Raw genomic sequence first — 25182 nt, forward strand, 5'->3', positions numbered from 1 at the left:
TGAGAGTTTCCAACAACAGGTTTCTTCCACAGAAACCTTCGATCAGTACCTTCCAGGTTTATCCTAGGGAAGGAGATAACGTTAACTTTCTGAGACATAAAAGGTTTTGCTTGCAAGCAGCTCTACAAATATTTTTTTGCCCAATTGCCAGTGTCTGAGGCTTCCTACAGGCCCCACCTGATATCTTCAAATTCACTAGTTTTTGGGTATGTGAATTTGGGGGAGGCAATGAAAAGAGATTTTTTTACATGCCCAGTTGACTATTTAGTTTGAGCAGTCCAAGAAAAGAGAAAGGACAGGTAGGCATCATACTGTTTTGCCAAAAGTTTTCACTTTCATCTCAGGTTCAAAGGATTCATTAACAAAATAAGCCACTTGTTTTATACAAATAAATAATACTAATATTTATTAGCTTACTTTCAATGTACTAACATTAAAAGAAAAAGAAATAGAAAGAGCAGAGGATACATCACCAAATTGGGTTTTGACAAACATCCAGACTTAATCAGCGCTGGGAAGTCCCGGGTCACAGCACATCTGGAGTCCCAATTGGAAAGAGGTTCCAGGCAGCACCCCGTTCTATGGGTGAGACTTCAAAGATTGCAGTTCAGGGTTCGCACTTATAATCCCATGACACAAACTAGTATCATCATCAATCTGTGAGAAAATTGCAGCTCTGGTTTCATGTTAATGCTGTTTGTTTTGTAGTGTAAAATTTGGAATGTTAAGCAGGGAGCTTGGTTGGCCAGGGCCCCCTCCAGGGGCTCAAGAGTCCCAAGATTTGTCCCCTATCTTATCTGTGGTGCTGCAAGGCTTGCACTCACAGCAGGAAGTCAGGGCACTCACAGCACAGTTTCCAGGCAGGTCCCCTTGGGTCTTGGCTCCTACTTGTCAACCACAAATTAATTTTTAGGTTGATAATTTATGCCTTCTTATCCAGGACATCTGCTATGTACAATAGTTTTCCTAGCTTGAAATTTCTAATCCTCCCTTGAATAACCTTCCTCGGCTCCTTGGACAGAGATTGCTTTGGTGGCTATATTGCAATAGGCCTGGTCAACAGCACAGAGTCTGGCATCACAGCCTCTGAGTGTGACTGGGTGGGAGCCCAAGGGAACAAGGATCTACGGCCCTCCCCTCCTCTGGGGTCCTCTGACTTTGACTTTGTGGCTGGGTGGCTCAGAATAAAGGCATGATGGGTCAGAAGTGTAGGAGGAGCTGGAGTTGGGGCTGGCCCCACATTAGAGGCAAAAGTGGTGGTGGGCAGAGACTGCTGACGATCTAATCTTTATATAGCCAAGGTGGGCCTCTCCTTTATGTAACTGTGTCATCAGATGAAAGCAATTAGGATTCTTTTTCTGGGTGGATGGACACTCTGCTCTGAAATTTTCATAAGCAAAATTCAACTGAGTAGGGGCCAGGACCCCAGGTGTTTAAATTTATGTCTCCAGGGTACACAGTGATCCCTTTCAGGGAAACCCATACTCTCACTTCTGTCTGAGACTGATTTTTTTTTCTTTGTTTTGGATAATATCTACAATTTATTGGAAAGTTTCAAAACACTGTTAAGCATATTACATACATTATCTCAATTGTTTCTCACAGAAGGTGAGGTGGAGAATGTAAGAGTTTCAGAAAGGATAAACCATTGGCAAAGATCAAACTGCTAGGGAGAAGCCAAACCGTAATTTGATCTTACTAGGTCTCAAAAATTATTCTTTCTTGAGCACTCTACTTTTTAAAAATTGCTTTGGAAACACCCCACCCCTGAAATAATGCCTAAATGCAAAAACGTACATGGGTGCATACTTAGTCACTCAGTCACTTACAACTCTTTGTGACCCAGTGGACTGTAGCCCCCCCAGGCTCTTCTGTCCATTGAATTTTCCAGGCAAGAATACTGGAGCAGTTTGACATTTCCTACTCCAGGTAATCTTCCCCACCCAGGGATGGAAGCCTCATCTCTTGCGTCTTCTGCATTGGCAGCAGGATTCTTTACCACTGCAGCCACCTGGAAAGCCAGAATGTAAAAAGTACATAAAGATGTCCAAAGCTGTTTTAAATAACAGATTAGAAGATCATTTGTATAGTTTTCCCCTCTCAGTAGGAGGTCAAATCTGGGACTAAAGTGGATTCCTTGTTATTATCACATCATGTAAATTAAAAAAAAAAAAAACAGGGAGGAGAAAAATCTCAGAATTCCAGCTGTGGCCCATAGTCTACAATGAAATGTAAAGATCTTAATAAACCAAAGCCCTTAAGAAAAGCATTCAAGAGGTCTGCGATTTTAATAAAACCCAAAAGTTCAATTAACTTAGTGCAGCTAAACTAAATTGAATGGGATGAGAGCTGGCAGAGGGCCTGACACACCACGGCGCTAATGGAGTGGAAATGAACCAAATCTCTCGGTCCCGAAGGGTTACTGCAAGCGGGACCCGCGCCAGGCGCTCGCGCAGGCGCAGAACCAGGGCCGAAGCGTTACTACAAAGGGACGCGCGCCTGCCGCTCGCGCAGGCGCAGAACCAGGCGGCCAGGATGAAGGGGGGCGGCGCACCGCTCTGCGCAGGAATCACAGTCCCGCCTACCGGGCTTCAGTTCCCGGCCTTGCCGCTAGAGGCGGCCGCGAAGCTGAGCGGGCCCGGTTTCCAGCCGGGCCGCTTTCCTAGCCGGGCCTCAGCATGGCTGCCCCCAGGGCCGCGGGCCTGGCAGCCGACGTGCGTCCGCTTTCCTGACAGCTCGCAGCGTCTGTGGTCTCCCTCTCTTCCCCAGGCCACTCCAGCGGACATGTTTGCCAAGGCCTTTCGTGTCAAGTCCAACACGGCCATCAAGGGGTCGGACAGGTGAGTGGGAAGAGGATCCCGTGCCTGCCCACGAGGGCACCCCAGCGTCTCTCGAGCTTGGCCGGCTCGCAGCCTTTCTGTGCTCGGTCAGCCGACCTAGGGTGGAGGCCGAGGGGCACAGCCGGAGAAGGGACCCCAGAGCGGGGCAAGGGTGAGTTAGACATATTTTGAGGGTGAAAATGGGAGAGGAGGCCCGAGTTATCTCCCAGGCTGTCTTTTTTGGGATATTCTACTGAGTTTGAAAGAAACGTAATTCAGGCACCGCGTATTGACTGCAGTCTGTTCAAAGTGTCGTGGATGTTGCAGAAATGAAGGATTACGGGATCCCTCCCCTACTTGGAGCTTTGAGTCCCTTGGGAGAGATTGGACGGGGTACAGAGAACTACGAGTATATGAGAAGTGTCTAGTCACTTCTCCTATCTGGCGGGAGAGACACATGGAAGGTGAGGTGAAGTGGATGAGCCATAGGTGGTAACTGTATCTGTTCAGACAGTGTTGCAAAGGCAGATATCACCTTGGGGATTTTAGAACCAGTGTTTTCTAGTTGTCATTCTTGATGCCCTGGTGTATCTGTTTGATCATAAGCTGTTAGATTTGCCAGCCATATATGAGAAAGGGGCAGATCCAAGAGCTATGCGTGGAGTCAGGAAGGCAGGACTGAGTTTCCAGTGGCAGGCTAACTTGGACTGCTCACCGGGTCTCAGTTATTTCTTTCTTTCTTTGTGAAGTGCAAAGACATGCCTCAGGAACATGTGAAAATAGATGAGACACTGGATGAGAAAGATAATGGGATGTTTTGGAAGAGTGTGTGAGAATAGGGCATCATCAACCAGACTTCTTGGTCCTCATGACTTTATAGTAAAGTCTTTCTGAGTCCTCAATATTTATTAAAATCTATGCAGGCAGCCTTCATACCAGATATGTGTGCCCTCTGCAGGAGAAAGCTTCGGGCTGATGTGGCAGCTGTTTTCCCCACTCTTGGAACCGATCAGGTCTCTGAGTTAGTGCCTGGAAAGGAAGAGCTCAACATTGTAAAGCTGTATGCTCACAGAGGAGATGCAGTGACTGTGTATGTGAGTGGTGGTAACCCCATCCTGTTTGAACTGGAGAAAAATCTGTATCCAACAGGTATGGCAGTGGCATGGAGATGCCCTTACTGTGGTCTCTGCCTAATACTTGTTTCTCCTTGTTTCTTCCATTAACCTGTCTTCCTTAAAACAAATGAATGCAAAATCTCCCTAAGAATTTTTGTTTGTTTTGCGTCCCTAGAATTGAATCATACAAAACCAGAAACTGCTATAGAATGGAGGGGAAAAAAGGGCTAACACAAAGCAAGGGTTGTTGCCGAGGGAAATGCTAACGTGAAGAAACACTTGTTTCTAGAGGGTTGACTAGGAATGGAGCAGAGGTCTTGAAAAGGGTGGAGTTTCAGTGAAATGAAAGTCACTTAGTCATGTCAGATCTTTGTGACCCCATGGACTGTTTAGTCCATGGAATTCTCCAGGCCAGATTACTGGAGTGGGTAGCCATTCCCTTCTCTAGGGGATCTTCTGAACCCAGGGATCAAACCCAGGTTTCCTGCATTGCAGGCAGATTCTGTTACCAACTGAGTCACCAAGGAAGCCCAGGAATACTGGAGTGGGTAGCCTATGCTTTCTCCAGGTGATCTTTCCAACCCATGAATCAAACCAGGGTCTCCTGCATTGTAGGCGGATTCTTTACCAGCTGAACTACCAGGGAAGCCCCTGAAGTTTCAGGGCATGTAAAACATGTTTCTTAAAACTGCCACTGGTGCACTTTTCTTAAGATACTGAAGAGGTACTATGATGGGAAAGAAGGTGAATTAAACTCCATACCCAGCTGTCTTAGTGATGGACTTTGGTTGAGACATCTCACCAGAATTCTTTCTTATGCTCTCTGTGGCTCTCAGGATTTTGTTGCTTGCTTTCCTCACGGGTCTCACAGAGTCAGTGTCTTTTTCTTTTTTCCTTTCCTGGTGACATCTACTTTGTCCTTTGGGGCTTTTCTTCCTCCCAGCTTGGCTTTAGCAATGCAGTGCGGTTTCTTACCCCCGGCCACCCCTGCCTTACCCTACTTTGCTGTTGTACACATACACTCCCTTTTTGTATGTATGTACACATACAAGCCTCTGCTAATGGCTATGGAAACAGAGGGAATAAAAATAATAAATGTGAAAATTTTCAAAATGTCTTATAGGCTGGTGCTCTGGTTTTGGATTACTTGCTTCTGAGGTCGTAAATGAAATCCCTGTTGGGTCTCTGTCCCTACACTGGGACAGTGGATCAGAATCCCCTGTAGCCCTTTTCCTCTGCTCCTGCAGTCCGGGTGAAGCAATAGGTGCCTTCAAGGCTCAAGTGACATCCAGTTTCTTAAGTCTCTGCCTTCTTCGAGGCTGCAGCCTCTTTAAGAAGGGAGTCAGCCCCATGTAAGCTGTATGGAATGTTTCCCACAGGAAAAGGGGCACTTGATTCCCAGAGTAGGGGAAAGGGATACTGGACAGGCAAAAGCAGATGTTCACCTAATCGCTAGTTTTAGCCTTACATGTAAATATCCAACTTTAGCAGTTAATCTCTTAAAGCTGCAGTTCACTTCATGTGTGTCTTCCTACCAGTAAAAATGATAACTTCTCAAGATCACATATTGAGAGAAACTACTGCAAAGAACTCAGTATGTAAAGAATCGGATCTCTCGGGCTAAAGGAAGCAAAGATTCTAAAATAAATAGCATGTGACATATAAACTGCTTCACAAACTTGGGGTAACCTACTTTAAAAAAAGAAAGCAGCTTTTTGGACATCCCCCCACAACCCGCTCTCTAGCTTTGAGTTGAGTGTCTTTTCTGTATTTTGATGAACATGGCCTAGTGTTTGGCTTTGCCCATTCCCAGAGGATTGACTCTTGGCAGTAAGTGTTTTCTGACCCTCTCTTTGGACAGTGTATACCTTGTGGTCTTATCCCGATCTTCTACCAACGTTTACAACATGGCCTCTGGTGCTCGAAAAATTGGTTGGGGGAGCAGGTAAGAGTATTTTCTTATATTCTGGATACTGTCTAAAACCTACTTCAAAAAAACCAACTACTTTAATAAGCGTACCCATTTCGTGCATTCATATGAAGAATGGAGTTTCCCCCCATGTCTGTTGCATCTCTCACTTGGCTGCTTCCACAGACTCCCTGGGCCTCAGAGATCCTGCTGTAAGGCTTAAAAAAGATGAGTGACATGAAGTGCCTTGTGAGCCGCCGTTGGCTGTCCTTTAGGTTAATAAGATGACTTGGGGAAACCAGACTCAGATAGATCACGGCAACTAGACCCTCAGCTTGGTCCTTCAGTTTGACCGCTAGCCTCCCAAAGGGTGGTCTGGTACTCAAGCTGCCGCTTTCTATTTTCATTATGAATAATGTAGTTGATAGTTAATGAACATTTATGGACTGAATGAATGAACAATGAAGTAATCTGTGGAATTAGCTGTGATGCTTTTGTTTGCTGCAGATTTGATGCTGCCGGGACTGGTGGTGCCCCCTGCTGGCCTGCCTCAGGTACAGAAGGGTGACCTCTGTGCCGTTGCGTTGGTGGGGAACAGGTACTGTGCGGGTCAGCTGTGCCTCTGGGGGGCAAACTTAGGGAAAACTTGGGAGGGGTGGGAATGACAGCTTCACAGCATGTGGAGAAAGGATTAAAGGAGAAAACAAATTCGTCCTGAAAAATTCCGAGAGTGGAAATGGCAGTGAGCCTGTGGAGTGTGCACACATCTGGGCCAAGTATATTAGTTCCTGCTGCTGCCTTCTCCTTTATAAAATTTACTCTTTTTTTCTCATTAAAAAATTTTTTTTTTTAGATTTACAGACAAGTTGCAAAAATAGTACAGAGTCCTGATATACTTCTTACCCAGCCTCTTGTCTTGATAACATCATATATAACCACAGTACAGTTATCAAAACTAAGGAATTAACATTGGTTCAATCCTGTTGACACTATTACAGAGTTTATTCATATTTTCCTGCTTTTCCCACTATGTATATGTATTTAAAGATTTCTTTTGTTCAAGGATCCAGGCTAGGGTGCCACCTGGCATTTAGTTGTCACGTCGTCTTAGTCTCCTGTGATGTTTTCTTGCTTTCCTGCCTTCCATGACTTCAGGACTGTTTTAGTCTGACATCCACATCATCATCATCTTTTAATTCTTTTTAATAGATTAATTGAGGGAGATAGAGTTTATATATTGTAAAATTCACCTATTTCAACTGTACAATTCAGTGATTTTTTTTTAACCTATTTATAGGATGGTTTGGCCATCAGTGCACTAAATAAATACAATTTATTTAAAATTTTATTAAAATTTATTTAAAATAAATTAGGAAATAATCATATGAACAGTTATGAAAAATCAAAACCCACTCACCCCATAATTCTTTTCTCTAGAAGTAACCATTATCATTCTGATGCACAGCTTTCCCAGCCTTCTTCAGTGCATATATATACGTGCATATAAAATGTCTGATGTGGGTTGTGTATGTTTAAAAATACAAACAAACAAACTCTATCCCTAGTATTTTTTCAGTTCAGATCGTGTGAACATTGTCCACGTCAGCAAGCACAGATAAGCTGAACCATCTTCCCCGCTGTGGGGTGATGGAGAAGGTCGTCTCCCGGTGGACAGTGTGGTTGCCTCTGCTTTGTCACAAACAAGAGCTTCCTAATGCTTCTGGGGACACCAGTGCCGGTGTTTCCCTAAAGCAGATCGTGCACGTGACGATCGTGCACGTCTTCTGTTGCCCTACAAAAACCCTGCTGGTTTTCACTCCACCTGCAGGGTACATGGAGCCTGTTTCCGTACATGCTCCCCGACACTGGATATGATGGGTTATATTCATTTGTGTCATCCTGAACAAAAAGTGACATCTCATTATTTTACTCATTGCCTTTTTGAGGGAGAAAGATTGTAGGCCTTGAGGGTGGGGGGTGGGGGTGTCAGTGTTTAAAGATCTTATTTTTGCTGCTCATAGTCTCCTATTTTCCTTGACCCTTTTGGCACCAAGCGCCTAGAAAGGTTTCCATCCTGTTTACATGTAGAAAAACCTAGCTGTTGAAAAGAATGGTGATATTATTGTTTCCCCCACCCCACGCCCAGTATTCTGTCCCAGATAGGAGAAAACGATGGAAATGTGTATTTGGCTGGCTTAGTTTGACGTTTAGAATGTATGTGGGGATGAAGCCTGGGTGGTTTCTGGCAGAGGATCAGGCCATATTCGAGACTGAGGATTTTGAGCCCTTCCAAAGGTGGAAGACAAAGACCCTTCTTTTAGGAACTGGGAAGGAGGCCAAATTCAAAGATTCTGTGGCAGGACTGACCCATGGGCACAGTAAGTAAGACCCTTCTTTTAGGAACTGGGAAGGAGGCCAAATTCAAAGATTCTGTGGCAGGACTGACCCATGGGCACAGTAAGTAAGACCCTTCTTTTAGGAACTGGGAAGGAGGCCAAATTCAAAGATTCTGTGGCAGGACTGACCCATGGGCACAGTAAGTGGAGCCACCGGATTAGCAGGTTTTTTTTTTTTGCAGTTCAGGTGTTGGGAATTCAGCCCTTGAATCTTCTCCCCTGGGTCCAGGCAACCTTGCCGGGCTTGTATATTCCCCTCCTGTTCGACAGCTAGACGCTGATCCTTATGGGCAGTGTGTGAGCAACACTTGAGTTACACTGGGATGACAGAGATTTGCCATTTGGGCTTTGGGAGTTTTCTGTAGTTATTGTAAATGTGTGGTCTTCTTTTTTTGGATATTATGCACACATTCAGTTCTTAGGTGGCTACACAGAGCAAGCCCTGTTACAAGAGCTAACTCAGAAGGAACCTCTATTTGATTCCACACGTCTGTCTTCTCTCTTCCCGGCGGCACTCATCAGCCTACTTTATGGCGTGGGAAAGACCTCCCTTCTCAACTTGCAAATAGGAAGGCTCTCCCTTTACTTTTTGGCCTTCCTGCATGGCACGTGGGATCTTATTTCCCTGACCAGGGATTGAACCTGCACGAATAATTTATATTTTTGAAATTAAAGAAAGAGAACTTTTAAATATCCTTCTGAGTCCTGTCTGGGTTTGATTTGTAATAGGGATAAAACAGTGGTAATATCAGTAGATGAGTTACTTACCCAGGAGGGATATTTGGTCAAGGGATTTTTGAAAGTCGTGTGTGTGTGTGTGTGTGTATTAGTAGCTTAGTCGTGTCTGGCTCTTTGAAAGTCATGTTTATAGGTAATTTGAAGAGGATTGAGACTGCACTGTTTTCGTTCTGTGGTATAAGTGGGTGCTTCAGGTTTGCAGCCGTGGTGCTTTGAGCACGTGAGAAAGCCGGTCTGGCGGGGGCCCTCCTGGAAGCCTTTCCTGACCCTTGTCTCCTCCTCAGAGCCCCCGTTGCCGTCGGAGTCGCCGCCATGTCGACAGCTGAGATGCTGGCCTCGGGTCTGAAGGGAAGGGGCTTCTGTGTGCTCCACAGCTACCAGGACCACTTGTGGTGGGCTCAGTCTTTCTTCTGTTCTATGGGGAAGCTGGGTGGGTGCAGAGAGCCCAGGGCCTGGGTTCAGAAGTGAGGGTTTTGGTCTCTGTCATGTCCTCAGTTGCTGGGCAGACATTAATTTCCCCGCTCAACGTGAAGAAAAGACTTTTTTCCTTTTTAGAGAGGAAATTACAGAGAACTGTAATTATTTTCTAGGTAAATTATTCTCTCAGCGCAGCGATGTCTTTAGTTTTATAGCACCGGTCCATCTGGCCTTCTCTGCCGTGTACATTCAGGCATCTTCTGGCCCCATGACGAGGGCTCAGAAGTTCTCACGTCTGAATCCAAATCAAAGCAGAGTAGCTCCCCAGGCTCCCGGGTGATAATCTGGTTACTGTTATGTTGTTTAAGTTTTACATTTTGGATCTCCTCATGACGGAAGTTGCCCTTTCTCACTGTTACCTTTGCTCTCTGGAACTGTATCAGAGCTTATTTTCTGGTTATTTTCTTGTCCTTCAACCAAAATAGTAAATAGGGCTCTTCTCAAAAGCAGCGTACCCGGTCCTTTGGCCAAGTGTTGTGGCCTTTTGGTATAGATTTACCCGTGACATTTTTAGTCAGTCTTCGAGTTACTCATTTTACAAGTATCAGCCAGACCCTGCTTTGCTGGAGGTACAGCCTCATCCGTCTGGGTCTCAGCAGATGTTTGCAGGCTGCTTACTCACGAGCTTCCAGTTCCTTGTTTTCTGTCAGTGTGAGAAATTAAGATCTTGTTGTCTGAATCGTTTTGTGAGCAGCTGCCTCATCTCCCATCCTCCCACTTTTTGAAAATACTCTCAGTATTTACATGATCAGAATCGCCTGAACGTGCCCTCTGGCCTCACTGTCAGCCTCATTAAAAGCCTTGCTGCAGCTGTTAGTAAACTTAGTTTGACTTGCATAATCTTAGTTAAGGTAAAGCTTTTTGGGTGTACCATCCTGTCTTCAGAAGGCTTAATGGCATAGAACCATTGTAATCTCTACTCTGCAGGTTAGGGTGATTTTTTTTTTTTAATTGAGGTATAGTTGATTTCCAGTGTGTTACTTTCAGGTGTACAGCAAAGTGATTTTAGTGATCACTAGTATATCTAGCGATTCCAGATACAGATATGTACATACATCTTCTTTTTCAAATTCTTTTCCATTAAAGTTTATTATAAGATACTGAATATAGTTACCGTGCTCTCCAACAGGTCCTTGTCATTTATCTGTTTTGGATTGCATTCTGGTTTAACACAGAAGGTTTTGTAATACACCTTGGGTTTGTATTTCACCACTGGTACTACAGATGCATTTGCAATCTTAATTTTGTTATTTAATTCAAAGTGGTTTTATTTTTAACTCATATGAAGGGAATACTTTTGGAGGAGGGGGGCTTCTATGTAAATATATTTTCTTTAATTTTTCTCTGTCCCTGAATTCCTGTTAATATTATTAGTATTCCTTTGGGATAAGGAGGAGGCAAGAATTCCTCTCCCCATTTCAGACATGAGGAAACTGAGGCATGGGACTTCTCTGGGCTCAGAATTGAAAACAGAGTTGAGACGCACGCCCAGGCTCTCTGGCTGCTCCCGGACACCCCTGCCTGTGACTCTCATTCTCCCTGGGCCCCCGCTGGCCCCCTGACCAGGGTTGGAGAGTGTGGTGGCCGCCGCTCAGTGTTTCTGACATGAGGTTTTTGCAGGCGATCTGGAGACAAATCCAGTCCACCGTCCATTGCCCCACTGGCTCTGGATCCCCCGGATCTCAGTGAAGGAAAGGGATGTGTCAAAGCTGACACTGCCCTGCAGGGTGCCATGAGGCAGCTGACCCTGGAGGAGGAGGTCCAGCAGAGGTGTGAGGAGAAGTCCCCATCAGAAGCCACGGAAGACCCCGGCCCTGGGGGCCTGCACGTGGACCCCATGGACAGCAAGACCCTTCAGGGTACAGCTCTGGGGGTGGAAGGTCTGCTCTCCCGGCGCAGGAGGCTGACGTGTGCTGTGCTGCTTCTGACCAGGCCTCTGGGGGGGAGGGAGACACCCTGGCTTTGGTCAGGGAGGTGCCCAGCGCTTTGCTGTCTCACCTCGGAGTCTTTCCCACATGAGTCACGTTTCCCCGGATCTCTGTGGGCCCAGCTGCACAGCCGGTCAGGGTTTCTCCAGCTCTGACTTCTCTGTCAGAGAAGCGTTGAGTCTGGCCAGGTGGGACCCTGAGACCTGCTGCCTCCTCTGGGGTCAGCCCTCTGCGGAGGCTCCATGTTCTGGAGAGTCTAGGTGCTTTGGTGCCGGGCAGCAGGCTCCCTCAGAACCCGGGGGTGAGGAGAGGGTGTCATCGCGCAGGCCTCTACATCCCTCCGGAAGGATGAGGTTCTCCTGTTCTCCTTGCAGAGCAAATGGACGAGCTGCTGCAGACGTGCTTCTTGCATGCTTTGAAGTGCTACGTCAGAAAGGCTGACCTCCCTTTGCTCACCAGCACTCTCCTGGGCAGCCACATGTTCTCCTGCTGGTACGGAGGGTCTTGGGGGTGGGAGGCAGGGGGGCCCTCTCCTGCTCCTCAGTGGTCAGATGGGACACGGCCGACGGGGGGGGGGGGGGTTGTCTGAGGAGCATGATGTGGAAAGCGGGATGTGGAGGGTTCATCTGGCAGATACTGAGTTTTAAAAGCTTAAATGTGAGCCAGTGAAAGGATGCTGAGGAAATGAGGCTAAAATTCCCAAGGTGCTCTGAGCCCCGCCTCTGCTCTGGTGAAGCTGGGCTATCTCGCAAATTGGGCAGTATGTCCCGTCCAGGAAGTGTCCTGGGGCAGCCTGCTTGTCTGAAAGTCCAATCCCCTCATGCTTTTCTGAAGGTGGGCTGGATGAGCTTGTATCAGAAGGAAGAGTTGGTGTGAACCTCCCACCCTAGCCCCAAATGCAAGCCACCAGCAGAGGGAGTATTATTACGTGTGGATTACTTCTGGACTTTGAAGCTGGGCGCGCAAGCCAGCTCCCCAGTGTGTTGAAACAGGGTGGATTTGAACCTGTAACCAGGCTTCTTAGCGCCCTCATTCCCAACACTTGTAAGGTTGCCATCAAGATGAAATAGCCTGACATTTCATAAGCAACTAGTGAATATTACCATGTCAGGAGATTTGCTTATTGATTTTCACCCTAAGTCTGACCTTCTTTCTTTTTGAGAATTTTGCTCTTTTTTTTTTTTTTTAAATGATTTTAAGGTGAATCTCTTCCTCTTCATGTGAGCTTCTTTAAGGCATTCTATACAAGCGTGAGATCTGGAGTGTGTGGCAGGATACTTGGTAATTTGTCCTGACCTTGCTGGGTTGCAAGTAACTGGGAAAAGGGATCCTGGAATATTCTCTAGGATAGAGGTACTTAACCTGGGATGGGTTCTAGAAAGGATCCCTATGAATCCAAACAGCTATTGCTTATCACATATTCAGAGAAGATGTACGTTCTAAGGAGCCTTCATTAGGGACTTCTCCTCCAGAACTAATAGCTGCGGGGTAGAGGCTCCAAGCTTTTTCGATAAAGAATCAGATAGTAATTATTTTAGGCCCTACAGTCTCTCCTACAGCTGTGCACGTCTGCCACTGTGGCCTTGATGCAGCCGTAGATGGTAGATGAACGGGTGTTGCCGGATTTGGTCTGCAGGATGTAGTTTGCCAAATCCTGTAGTTTGCCTAACCCTGGCTGCCACAGTGAGCTTGGTGTTAGAAAGACTCACCTGGAGGTGAAACTTCTGAGGACACAGAAGATCGTCTAGTTTGAGAGGAATCTAAAATTGTATCCAGTACAGTAGCCATGAGCCATATGTGGCTATTTAAAATTAAACGAAATTTAAAATATATTTCCTCAGTCACATTAGTCACATTTCAAGTGCTTAATATCCACATGTGGCCTGTGGCCACCTCGTTGATAGCAGAGAACATTCCCTCTTCACAGGAAGGTGTGTTGGACAGCAAGGGTCTAGAGTGTCTGAAGTCTTTACCTCTTTCTGATGCTGCCACCAAGTAGAAAGTTCTGGAACAGCGGCCTCTTCCCAAGCATCCTGGAGGAAGGCTGAGGAAACGGCCTCCTCTCAGCGTCAGGCAGGTCTCACCCTACTGCTTTGTTAGCTTAACTTGCCTTTTCCATCTGCCATCAGCCCCGAAGGACGACAACTGGACATAAAGAAGTCAAGCTACAAAAAGGTAAGTGGGTCCCTTCTCTGCACGCCCGCACAGGGAGCTGTGTAGGGCATTCATGGCGTGAGCTGGTTGACGTGGGGAAGCCCTGTCTGAGGGCTGATGCTAGAGTTAAGCTTTTTGATTCCAGGTATAGTGGGGTAAGAAAGCTCTCCCGGGGCTGAGGCAGTTGGGTGGGCACCCACTCCCCTCTCTCCCTCCCAGCCCTTTATACCCAGTCTGAGTTCCGAAGGGCTTCACCCGTTAGTCCCCAGCCCTCAGGACGAGGACAGGGACTGTCCCACGTCCCCCCCCAGGCCCTGCCTGGATCGGCGTCCGGCACATCGTAGGCGCTCAGCGCGTGTGCGGAGTCGATGAGGCCCCCTACCGCTGGCGCTCTCTCCCTTAGCTCTCTAAGTTCCTGCAGCACATGCAGCAGGAGCAGATTATACAGGTGCAGGAGCTGAGCAAAGGGGTGGAGAGCATTGTGGCCGTGGACTGGAAGCACCCGAGGTGAGTGCCGGGGGCCTGCTCACCGCAGCTCAGCTGGCCCCGGGGCACCTGGGCCAGGACTGCGGAGCTCGGAGACACTAGTATAAAATGTGTTTTTTCTTTCCTTCTGCTGGGTTTCAGGATCACATCTTTCGTCATACCCGAGCCCTCCCCGACCTCCCAGACAATCCAGGAGGGTAGCAGGGAACAGCCCTATCACCCTCCAGATATAAAACCCCTCTACTGTGTCCCAGCCAGCATGACCCTGCTCTTCCAGGAGTCTGGCCACAAGTGAGTTTTCAGAGAGCAGCCCTTCTCTTGCCTGCTTGGTGTTCTGGCCTATAACCCTCTCAGCCTGAGTAGTGCTCTTCTGTGACTGGCAAAACCTGCTCTGCCCTCTCCTCCCCCTCCCCTCAGACCCAGCTTCAAGCCTCCTTCCCCTGGGCAGGGTCTCCGGACTCAGTGAGCGAGAGAGTAGGTCTCTCCCTTTTCTACCTGTGACGAGTCTTCACGGCCCTGCGGGCCTCAGGCAGGAGAAGGGAAGAATGCAGAGCTCGAGAAGCCGAGGACAGCGCCCTGCTGAGCAGGGAGTGAGTCTTGCTGTTTGCGGTTTGTCCCCCAGCACAGCCTGAGTAACCTCCTGGTCGCTTCTCACCCAGGAAAGGGAGTGTCCTGGAGGGCAGTGAGGTCCGAACATTCGTCATCAACTATGCCAAGAAAAATGACCTGGTGGATGCAGACAACAAAAAGTGAGTGGATGAGGAGGAGGGCTTGCCCTGTGTCTTTCCACACTCACCTTCAGCAGATGTGGGGGGTGGCTGGGAGGGCGGGGTGCAAGGGATCTCAGCCTTCTAGAAATAATGAAGGCCGGTGGTTTCTAAACCACAGGCTGTGGACAGTGAGAGTTGTAGCTAGGGTAGTCAGATCCATATACACCATCCACACTGACTGCAGCCTGAAGAAGCATCATCTCATATGTATCTTGGGGTTTCCCCGGTGATTCAGTGGTGAAGAATCCACCAGCTGGTGCAGGACACCCAAGTTCGATCCCTGGGTCGGGAAGATCCCCTGGAGGAGGAAATGGCAACCCACTCCAGTATTCTTGCCTGGGAAATCCCACGGACAGAGACTTCTGGCAGCCTGCAGTCCGTAGGGTTGCAAAGGAGTTGGGTATGACTTAGTGACTAAATAACAAGAGTGACCTGAACATGTGTATCTGCCGTTGACTGTCAAATGCAGGTGCTATTGTGAGGAGCAAAAGGCAAACTTCAGAAAATTTTACCAAAGCCATCTTAGCTTTATGGTGTTCTCTATTTTCCTAGTAGGTGGATACAGAAGGTAAACCACTAAATGAGTGTGCCATTAATTTTTTTGTTGTTGTTAATTACAAAAGACACCCTCGTGATCCAAAAGTTGGGAACTACTGGCTTCATCATGGTTAGTTAATAACATAATTGAGCCAGGGATCCCAGTGTTCGCATTTTTTTCCCCATACCACTTTGCCATCCACTGCCTACTTCTCCTTTATTCTAGGAAAGCCTGTGTACCTCCCATCCAGAGAATACGTTGCATCCTGGACTGTGAACCCCTAATTGGTTCCAATAATCCTGGTTGACTGTGAACAACACATGAGAGACGAATCCTGGGGCTACTTATTGCTTCTTGTTTCCCTTTAGTCTCGTGAAATTGGATCCCATCCTCTGTGACTGCATCTTAGAGAAGGATGAACAGCACACAGTCACGAAGCTTCCGTGGGACAGTCTCCTGGGCAGGTAGTGGGGATTGGCAGCCCCTCTCCAGCATTGCCATCCCTTCCCCTTGACGTCTGTCGCATCGGACGTCAGGATCGTCACTGTCATCGTCTCTTCCGTCCCATAGTTCACACTGTGTCAGTCTGCATAAACACAGGCATGGGTAATTCTGATGTGGAGGGTCTTTGGGACGGTTTGGGCCAACACAATATAGAAGAGAAGGAGAGAGGAAAAGAACATTAATTGAAAGTAAGAACTTCAAAAAGAGAAACAAAAAGAAAGTGGGAGTGGGGGATGGGGATTGTCTTAAAGTCAGTCTTTTCAAAGGAAGGATTCTTATACCTTTTGTTTTCCATGGAACCAAAACCGAAAATAATTTATATCAGGAGTTAGCAAGCTATTGCCTGTGGGCCACATCTGGCCTGCTACCTGTTTTTGTGAATAAGGTCTTATTGGTGCACAGCCACACCCATTTGTTTACATAATATCTACTCTGTGTTCTTGCTAAATGGCAACGTGGAGTAATTTCAACAGAGACCATATGGCTGTTAAAGCCTAAAATATTTACCATCTGGCTTTTTATAGAAAATGTTTGTCTCTCCCAATATATATGCTAGCAAAAGAAAATCTGGTTAGACAAAAGGTAGAAATTCCTTTTGGTAAAGGCGTCTAGAAAAGGTACATGATTGGAACCTGTCAGCAATGCGAAGTTGTGCTTTATCCGGCTGGGTAAGGTAGAGTCTTGAGACAGAAATCTGCCACAAGGCTGCTGGGCAGATTTTCAGAAGGCCAGACCTGTGGACAGTTTCCAGGGGCTCATCTCAGATGTCCCCTTCCCTGAGTTGGTGGGTCTCCACTGCAGCTGCATGTTGGGGAGCTTAACAGTTATCTTCCTTGAGAGCCTTCTTGTAGCACAGAGAACTCCACTCGGTGCTCTGCGGTGGCCTAAATGGGAAGGAGGTCCAAAACAGCGGAGATGCTTGTATTCGCATGGCTGATTCAGTTTGCTGTGCTGCTGAAACCGACTCAGCAGTGTAAAGCAGTTACAGTAGCACAGTTTAAAAAAATGGATCTTCATGATCAGAGTTTCTGACTCAGTTGGTCTGGGGTGGAGCTCCCTAGTTGATTTGCATGATTCCACTCTGCAGCCAGAGGCGAGCCACTGCCTGCAAGATCGGCTTCCATCTAGCCGCCCGCTGGGTGTGAGCTGTGAGGAAATGGCTTCTGCTGGCTTTATCAGCCTCCAACTCGTTAACTCCCATTTCAGATGTTTGGAAAAATTGCAGCCTGCCTATCAAGTGACCTTTCCGGGACAGGAGCCCATTGTGAAGAAAGGCAGGATCTGCCCAATTGACATCACCCTAGCACAGAAAGCTTCCAACAAAAAGGTAATTTTTAAGAGATAACAACGTTTGAAGATGGTGACTTAATCTTCCTGCTAAGTTCTAGTCTCTCTAATGTGATTGGAGATTTTTAAATTGGCCTCAAACACCTCAAAAGTTGTTTAGGAAACACCCGTGTTTGTGTGACTGGGCTGGGTTCTGTGTAAAACAGGTGAAGCTGACCCCCTCCCTCACTGTCCTCTAGGATTTTGTGCTAGGAAACTTGCTAGAGCCTGGTTCTGAAAGTAAACAGGATCTTATATTTACTTTTTCCTTAGAACTCTGGTATGGGCCTTCAGCCCTTCTCTTTCTGTTGGCTCTTGGGCCTTGTTCAGTGAAAATAACTGGTAAAGAATTGCTGAAGAACTGAACGTGTTTAGCTTGGCAACACAGTTGTAAGAACAAATTACATCTGTCCTCAAATATGTGAAAAGCTGTCCTTGGGAAAAGGACTGCGTTTACTTTGTCTGTCTTGAGAAGACAGAAATAGGATTATTGGGTAGAAATCCCAAAAGACAGACTCTAGAAGTGTGTGGTTACGAGTGTAGGCTTTGAGAGTACAGACTGGATTCCAGTGTGGCTTTGCCTTGCTGCTTGACTTCGAGCACGATACTTCATGTCGTTTTTGCCTGAGTTTCCTTATATGAAGAATGGGGATAATACCTACCTCATAAGGCACTGTGAGGGTCAAATGAAGGAATAGAAGGTGAAATATTTACAATACTCCTTGGCATATAAACGTTCAATAAATGAGAACGAAGTGATGATAAGTTTAATAATTACCAATAGCCACCATTTCTTGAATATATAATTATATACAGTGATGGTTTTGTTTTTATGTTAACAAGACTCTTATCTCTTAGAGATACATACTGAAATATTTGTAGATGAGATTTCTAGAAGGATTTGCTTTAAAATAACATAGGAATGCGGGTGGGTGGGGATATAGATGAATCAGGGTTGGTCATGAGTTGTAAATTCTTGGAATTGGTGATGGGTACATGGGGCTCATTGTACTCTTCTAGTTTTATTTATGTTTTAAATTCTCTATTGAAAATTTTTTTAAAAACTTTAGAAAAAGCATATATACGAGAAGGAAATGACAACCCACTCTAGTATTCTTGCCTGAGAAATCCATGGACAGAGGAGCCTGGTAGGCTATGGCCTATGTGGTTGCAAAGAGTTGGGCACAACTTAGCAACTTAACAAACAAAAAAAAGTATATGTTCTATATGAGATAGAGTATCTGTCCCACTAAATATAATGTGTAACGTATACACGCACACCTTGTTTTATTGTGCTTCTTTTTATTATGCTTTGCTGACAGTGTTTTTTTTTTTCAAATTGAAAATTGCTTGTGGCAATTTTGTGTCAAGCAAGTCTGATGGTGCCATTTCACCAGCAGTGCTCACTTCTTGTGTCTGTATCACATTTCAGTAACTCCTGCAATATTTCAGACTTTTTCATTATTATTTGTTATGATGATTTGTGACCATGATCTTTGATGTTACTATTGTGAAAAAGATCACAACTCATTGAAGGCTCAGGTGATGGGTGCACTTTTTACAAATAAAGTATTATTAAATTAACGTATATACTTTGTTTTTTAACATATAACGTTATTGTACAGTTAACAGTATAGTGAAATCATAACTTTTTAAAGATATTTTGTTGAAGTACATTTGATTTACAACGTTGCTTTTAATTTCTGCTGAATACAAAGTGATTCACTTATATATATATATATATATATATATATATATATATAGGCTTTTTCATATTCTTTTCCATTATGGTTTATCCCAGGATATTGAATTTAGTTCTCTGTACTATACAGTAGAAACTTGTTCTTTATCCATCTTGTATACACTAGTTTGCATCTGCTAATCCCAGACTCCCAGTCCTTCCCTTACCCTCCCTCTTCCCCTTTGGCAGCCACAGTTCTGTTCTCTGTGTCCGTGAGTCTGTTTCCGTGTCTTCAGTTCAGTTCAGTCGCTCAGTCATGTCCGACCCTTTGCGACCCCATGAACCGCAGTCCTCCAGGCCTCCCTGTCCATCACCAACTCCTGGAGTTCACTCAGACTCATGTCCATCGGGTCAGCGATGCCATCCAGCCATCTCATCCTCTGTCGTCCCCTTCTCCTCCTGCCCCCAATCCCTCCCAGCATCAGAGTCTTTTCCAATGAGTCAACTCTTTGCATGAAGTGGCCAAGTGCTGGAGTTTCAGCTTTAGCATCATTCCTTCCAAAGAAATCCCAGGACTGATCTGCAGAATGGACTGGTTGGATCTCCTCGCAGTCCAAGGGACTCTCAAGAGTCTTCTCCAACACCACAGTTCAAAAGCATCAGTTCTTCGGCACTCAGCTTTCTTTATAGTCCAACTCTCACATCCATACATGACTACTGGAAAAACCATAGCTTTGACTAGACGGACCTTTGTTGGCAAAGTAATGTCTTTTCTTTTTAATATGCTAAGTTGATCATAACTTTCCTTCCAAGGAGTAAGCGTCTTTTAATTTCATGGCTGCAATCACCATCTGCAGTGATTTTGGAGCCCCCCCAAATAAACTCCACCTCTGTTTCCACTGTTTCCCCATCTATTTGCCATGAAGTGATGGGACCAGATGACATGATCTTAGTTTTCTGAATGTTGAGTTTTAAGCCAACTTTTCCACTCTCCTCTTTCACTTTCATCAAGAGGCTCTTTAGTTCTTCTTCACTTTCTGCCATAAGGGTGGTGTCATCTGCATATCTGAGGTTATTGATATTTCTCCTGGCAATCTTGATTCCAGCTTGTGCTTCATCCAGGCCAGCATTTCTCATGATGTACTCTGCATATAAGTTAAATAAGCAGGGTGACGATATACAGCCTTGACGTACTCCTTTTCCTATTTAGAACCAGTCTGTTGTTCCATGTCCAGTTCTAACTGTTGCTTCCTGACCTGCATACAGATTATTTCTCAAGAGGCAGGTCAGGTGGACTGGTATTCCCATCTCTTTCAGAATTTTCCACAGTTTATTGTGATCCACACAATCAGAGGCTTTGGCATAGTCAGTAAAGCAGAAATAGTTGTTTTTCTGGAACTCCCTTGCTTTTTCCATGATCCAGCGGATGTTGGCAATTTGATCTCTGGTTCCTCTGCCTTTTCTAAAACCAGCATGAATGTCTGGAAGTTCACGGTGCACGTATTGCTGAAGCCTGGCTTGGAGAATTTTGAGCATTACTTTACTAGCGTGTGAGATGAGTGCAATTGTGCTGTAGTTTGAGCATTCTTTGGCATTGCCTTTCTTTGGGATTGGAATGAAAACTGACCTTTTCCAGTCCTGTGGCCACTGCTGAGTTTTCCAAATTTGCTGGCATATTGAGTGCAGCACTTTCACAGCATCATCTTTTAGGATTTGAAATAGCTCAACTGGAATTTCATCACCTCCACCAGCTTTTTTGTAGTGATGCTTTCTAAGGCCCACTTGACTTCACATTCCAGGATGTCTGGCTCTAGCTGAGTGATCACACCATCCTGATTATCTGGGTCATGAAGATCTTCTTTGTAGAGTTCTTCTGTGTATTCTTGCCACCTCTTCTTAATATCTTCTACTTGTTTTAGGTCCATACCATTTCTGTCCTTCACTGAGCCCATCTTTGCATGAAATGTTCCCTTGGTATCTTAAGAGATAATTTTCTCGAAGAAATCTCTAGTCTTTCCCATTCTATTGTTTTCCTCTATTTCTTTGCACTGATCACTGAGGAAGGCTTTCTTATTCTCTCTTTGTTATTCTTTGGAACTCTGCATTCAAATGGGTATATCTTTCCTTTTCTCCTTTGCTTTTGGCTTATCTTCTTTTCACACCTATTTGTAAGGCCTCCTCAGACAGCCATTTTGCTTTTTTGCATTTCTTTTTCTTGGGGATGGTCTTGATCCCTGTCTCCTGAACAATGTCATGAACTTCCATCCATAGTTCATCAGGCACTCTGTCTATCAGATCTAATCCCTTGAATCTATTTCTCACTTCCACTGTATAAGGGATTTGATTTAGGTCATACCTGAATGGTCTAGTGGTTTTCCCTACTTTCTTCAATTTAAGTCTGAATTTGGCAATAAGGAGTTCATGATGTGAATCACAATCAGCTCCTGGTCTTGTTTTTGCTGACTGTATAGAGCTTCTCCATCTTTGGCTGCAAAGAATATAATCATTCTGATTTCAGTGTTGACCATCTGGTGAAGTCCACGTGTAGAGTCTTCTCTTGTGTTGTTGAAGACGGTGTTTGCTATGACCAGTGCGTTCTCTTGGCAAACCGATATTAGTCTTTGCCCTGACTCATTCCGTACTCCAACTCCAAATTTGCATGTTACTCCAGGTGTTTCTTGACTTCCTACTTTTGCATTCCAGTCCCCTATAATGAAAAGGACATCTTTTTTTGGTGTTAGTTCTGAAAGGTCTTGTCGGTCTCCATAGAACCGTTCGAGCTTCTTCAGCATTACTGGTCAGGGCATAGACTTGGATTACTGAGATTTGTTCTTTTTTATGGCTGAGTAATATTCCATGTGCCACATCTTTATCCGTTCATCTGTTGTGGGTTGTTTCCATGTTTTGGCTGTTGTAAATAACACTGCTATGAGCATAGGGGTACATTTGTCTTTTTGAATTACAGTTTTGCCTGGATATATGCCCAGGAGTGGAATGACTGGATTATATGGTAGTTCGGTTTTTAGTTTTTTGAGAAGCTTTCATACTGTTCTCCATAGTGGCTGTACCAATTTATATTCCCACCGAGAGTGTAAGAGGATTCCCTTTTCTCCACACCCTCTCTAGCATTCATTATTTGTAGAATTTAATGATGGCCATTGCGACTGGTGTGAGGTGGTACATTATTGTAGTTTTGATTTGTATGAGAATGTAACTTTTATATGCACTGGGAAACCAAACAATTCATGTGACTCATTTTACCGTAATATTGGCTTTATCATGGTGGGTCTGGAATCGAACCCTCAGAATCTCTGAGGTATTCCTGTCTTGGATGGGGTAAAAAGAAAACGTCAATTTAGAAGCACAAAAATTATTTGGATGAATAGATATGGTTGTACGGATGGTGAGCATAGGGTGAGGAGGCTGCAGAGGCCCCGGAAGGTTTCTGGGGGTGGGCACGTGGTCTGTACCCACCGTCAGTCTTTTCTCTTGCCCAGGTGACCGTGGTCCGGAACTTGGAGGCCTATGGCCTGGACCCGCGCTCAGTGGCTGCCACCCTCCAGCAGCGATGCCAGGCTAGCACCACCGTCACTTCTGCCCCGGGGCTCAAGGACAGCGTGCAGGTTCAGATCCAGGGCAATCAGATCCACCACCTTGGCCGGCTGTTGCTCGGTGAGCATCCCCCCTGAAGAAGCAGAGACGTTAGTCTTACTTGGCAAAGATCTTCCTACCAACTAAAGTCACTCTAGTGAGTTTACCATATGCATAGCTTTAGCAGCCAGCAAGAGGTGGAGCTAATGTTTGCCCTTTGTCTTTTAGCCCCCAGATTCAATGTTTTATCCACCATCCTAGTAGAGAAGTTTTCTTTCTGGTTTTCCTTTTTTATAAAACATGTGTTGAGCACTCAGCCTTTGCTAGGCGCTTTGCTGGGCTTTTTGCAGGCTTGATGCTGAAGAGCCGTTTCTGTTGTGCAGATGAGGAAACAGGGTCAGTACTTTGTACTGAGATAATTCAGCTGCTCAGTGCTGTAGTTGGGCTTCCAACCTTGATTTGCAGAATAAACTCTTTAAGTTCAATAAGCAAGACCCACCCAGTCCAGCCCCATCTTCCTCCACCTTCTCTGGCAGGTCCCTGACTCCCAGGCCAGGCCTCAGCCACGCTGCTCTCCGTGCTCTTCCCCGCGTGCACCCCAGCGGTCACCCCTGGCTGCTTCCCTCCGTGTAGTCCCCTAGCCTCGAATGGCTCTCGTGGCCTCTTGCAGCCTTAATTAAGGCTCATCGGCCCAGCTCAGGGGCCACAGGAAGCCTGTCTAAGAACATGTCCCATTTTAAAATGTTCTGTTTCCTTAAATTGACATTTAAAAACCTGCTAACATAGCACTTTCCAATTGTGTTTATATTTCTGATTAGTGTCTACAACAGGGCTGATTTATTCTGCTGTCTGAATTCCCTGTTAGAATGAGCATCTTGAATCAGAGACCTTACCTTTTTCATTCCCAAGGTCTGGCACATAGTAAATGCTCAGTAAGCAAACTTACTTTATGATCTCAGGCAGTACCCAGCAGTTAACTTTTAGAGCTGCACCCCTTTAAGTGAAGGTCCCCATGTGAAATACAGAGGAGAAGACAAACACAGCTGAACTCAGACATACGCATTCTCGCTTGTGAGAGAATCACAAATGCCTGAAGCACACCCGGAAAGTCCTTAGCAACATGAAAGTTGCTGAAGGACTTCAGCCTCGAGGTGTGAGGATGTGTGGTCCATCCCGCAGGGGTTGACTGTGAGCTGAGTGTGGAAGGGCAGGTCGAGTGATGGAAACGGTTTGGACTGAGGTTCAATGGCGGGCGTGAACAGTGGGGCGGGAGGGCCAAGAGGCGGCTCTGCAGCTGGGGCCCTCGGTGTGTGTGCTGAGTCGCTTCAGTCTTAGTCCACTCTGTGCGGCCCCACAGACTATAGCCCACAGGCTCCTCTGTCCATGGAATTCTCCAGACAAGAGTACTGGAGGGGGTTGCCATTTCCTTCTCCAGGGGATCTTTCAAACCCAGGGATCGAACCCACGTCTCTTAACGTCTCCTACACTGGCAGGCGGGTTCCTTACTGCTTGTGCCACCTGGGGACCTTGGAGATCGAGGCAAAGGAGGGTCATTGTAGACCGAGGGGAAGGGGTGGGCAGGAGAGAGCGTGTGCAAACCTCACTGAGGAGTTTCTGCCTTTTGGATTGTAGAAGAGTATCGGCTTCCTCGAAAACACATCCAAGGCCTGGAAAAGGCCCCTAAACCTGGCAAGAAGAAATGACAGACTCTTGTTTCATGTGGTTGATCCAGTGGAAATCCAGGCTCTGGGCTGGTAACTTATATGAGTATTTTGTTTTTGCAAATTAAAAAAAAAATATATATATATGTAATTCTTTACTAAAATAAATTTTTATTCTAATCAGAATTGGATTCCCTTTTGTTTCTTCCACTTAGCTAAACTTGTACTGAGTTTTCAGGTTCAAAGCCGTTTGAAAGGAGCACTAGAGGCTGCTCCTTGCGTTCGTGTGGCTTCAGTCATTTGGTGTGAACTCTGCCTTCAAGCCCCACAGCCCATCCAGAGCTCAGGGCCGGGGAGCCTGCCTGTCTTTAAAGTCCTTCTACCAAATATTCAGTAACCTCTTGCTATTCTTACTACCTAATTAACCTCCTAGCCCCAAAATCATTCCTTCAGATATCTAAAGGGCTATTTGTATGTTTATATTTTTCATCATTCAAAAGAAGGAACAGTTCTCTCTTCCTTGAGCAAAGTCTAGGCTAGACCAGAAATAAACAGTGAAAGCACATTAGGACCTGGGTTTCCACACAACAGTAAGTTTCCCTCAATACTGAAAATAGCTGTGGGTTGTGATATGGCTACAGGATAGATGACTTTGCCACAGTTAAGAGTCTTAATCAACTAATGCTTTCTTTAGCCCCAAACTTCTTCACCTGGGGCTCATAGACAAAGTGTTCAGAGAGTCCACGGAGTTCTCTGAAATAGTGCACAAGATTTTGTATGACCATTTTCCTAAAAGAGGTTACCATGCTTTTGTCCAGTTCCCAGCTGAATCATGTGAAAAGATTCAGACCCCTGCTGTGGTCCCTGCTCAGTCTGACAGTCACCAGGGGCCTCCTTGTGCAATAGGAAGGAGAAGGGCTGAGCCGAATCACTGCAGAGTTACCTGCTTTTTACCATTAAAAAAAAAATAAAATTACACTTCAGTTTACTTTTTTTCTTGCTCATCTTGTTTTTTTTTTTAAAACCAAGATAAAGACTTGAAAATACCCATAATATTCACAAATTCCCCACCTGGGGCTTGAATAAGAA

At 45.7% G+C, this 25182-nt stretch overlaps 1 protein-coding gene across 20 annotated transcripts; it reads left to right on the plus strand.

The window, feature by feature from the left end:
- Nucleotides 1–2512: 2512 nt before the first annotated feature.
- EIF2D (eukaryotic translation initiation factor 2D) lies at nucleotides 2513–24279 on the plus strand. 20 transcript variants are annotated; one of them, XR_015142858.1, is made up of 15 exons: nucleotides 2514–2840; nucleotides 3778–3968; nucleotides 5796–5879; nucleotides 6351–6441; nucleotides 9262–9369; nucleotides 11075–11313; nucleotides 11757–11874; nucleotides 13512–13557; nucleotides 13940–14043; nucleotides 14164–14313; nucleotides 14645–14771; nucleotides 15556–15794; nucleotides 17041–17161; nucleotides 22339–22513; nucleotides 24065–24279. XR_015142858.1 is itself a non-coding variant. In XM_086342824.1 (15 exons), exons 1-15 carry the CDS (start codon nucleotides 2536–2538, stop codon nucleotides 24133–24135), a joined length of 1989 nt encoding a protein of 662 aa, XP_086198950.1. In that variant the 5' UTR covers nucleotides 2514–2535; the 3' UTR covers nucleotides 24136–24279. The 20 variants fall into 20 exon arrangements, 5 of the variants coding, with proteins under 5 accessions (XP_086198951.1, XP_086198950.1, XP_086198952.1 ...); XR_015142857.1 differs by having other exon boundaries at nucleotides 15699–15936; XR_015142856.1 differs by having other exon boundaries at nucleotides 15699–15794.
- Nucleotides 24280–25182: the final 903 nt, after the last annotated feature.

Source organism: Bos grunniens, chromosome 16 (genome assembly GCF_055505025.1).
Source record: "Bos grunniens cultivar Pamir isolate PY7600 chromosome 16, Bosgru_T2T1.0, whole genome shotgun sequence".
Classification (NCBI taxonomy): domain Eukaryota; kingdom Metazoa; phylum Chordata; class Mammalia; order Artiodactyla; family Bovidae; genus Bos; species Bos grunniens.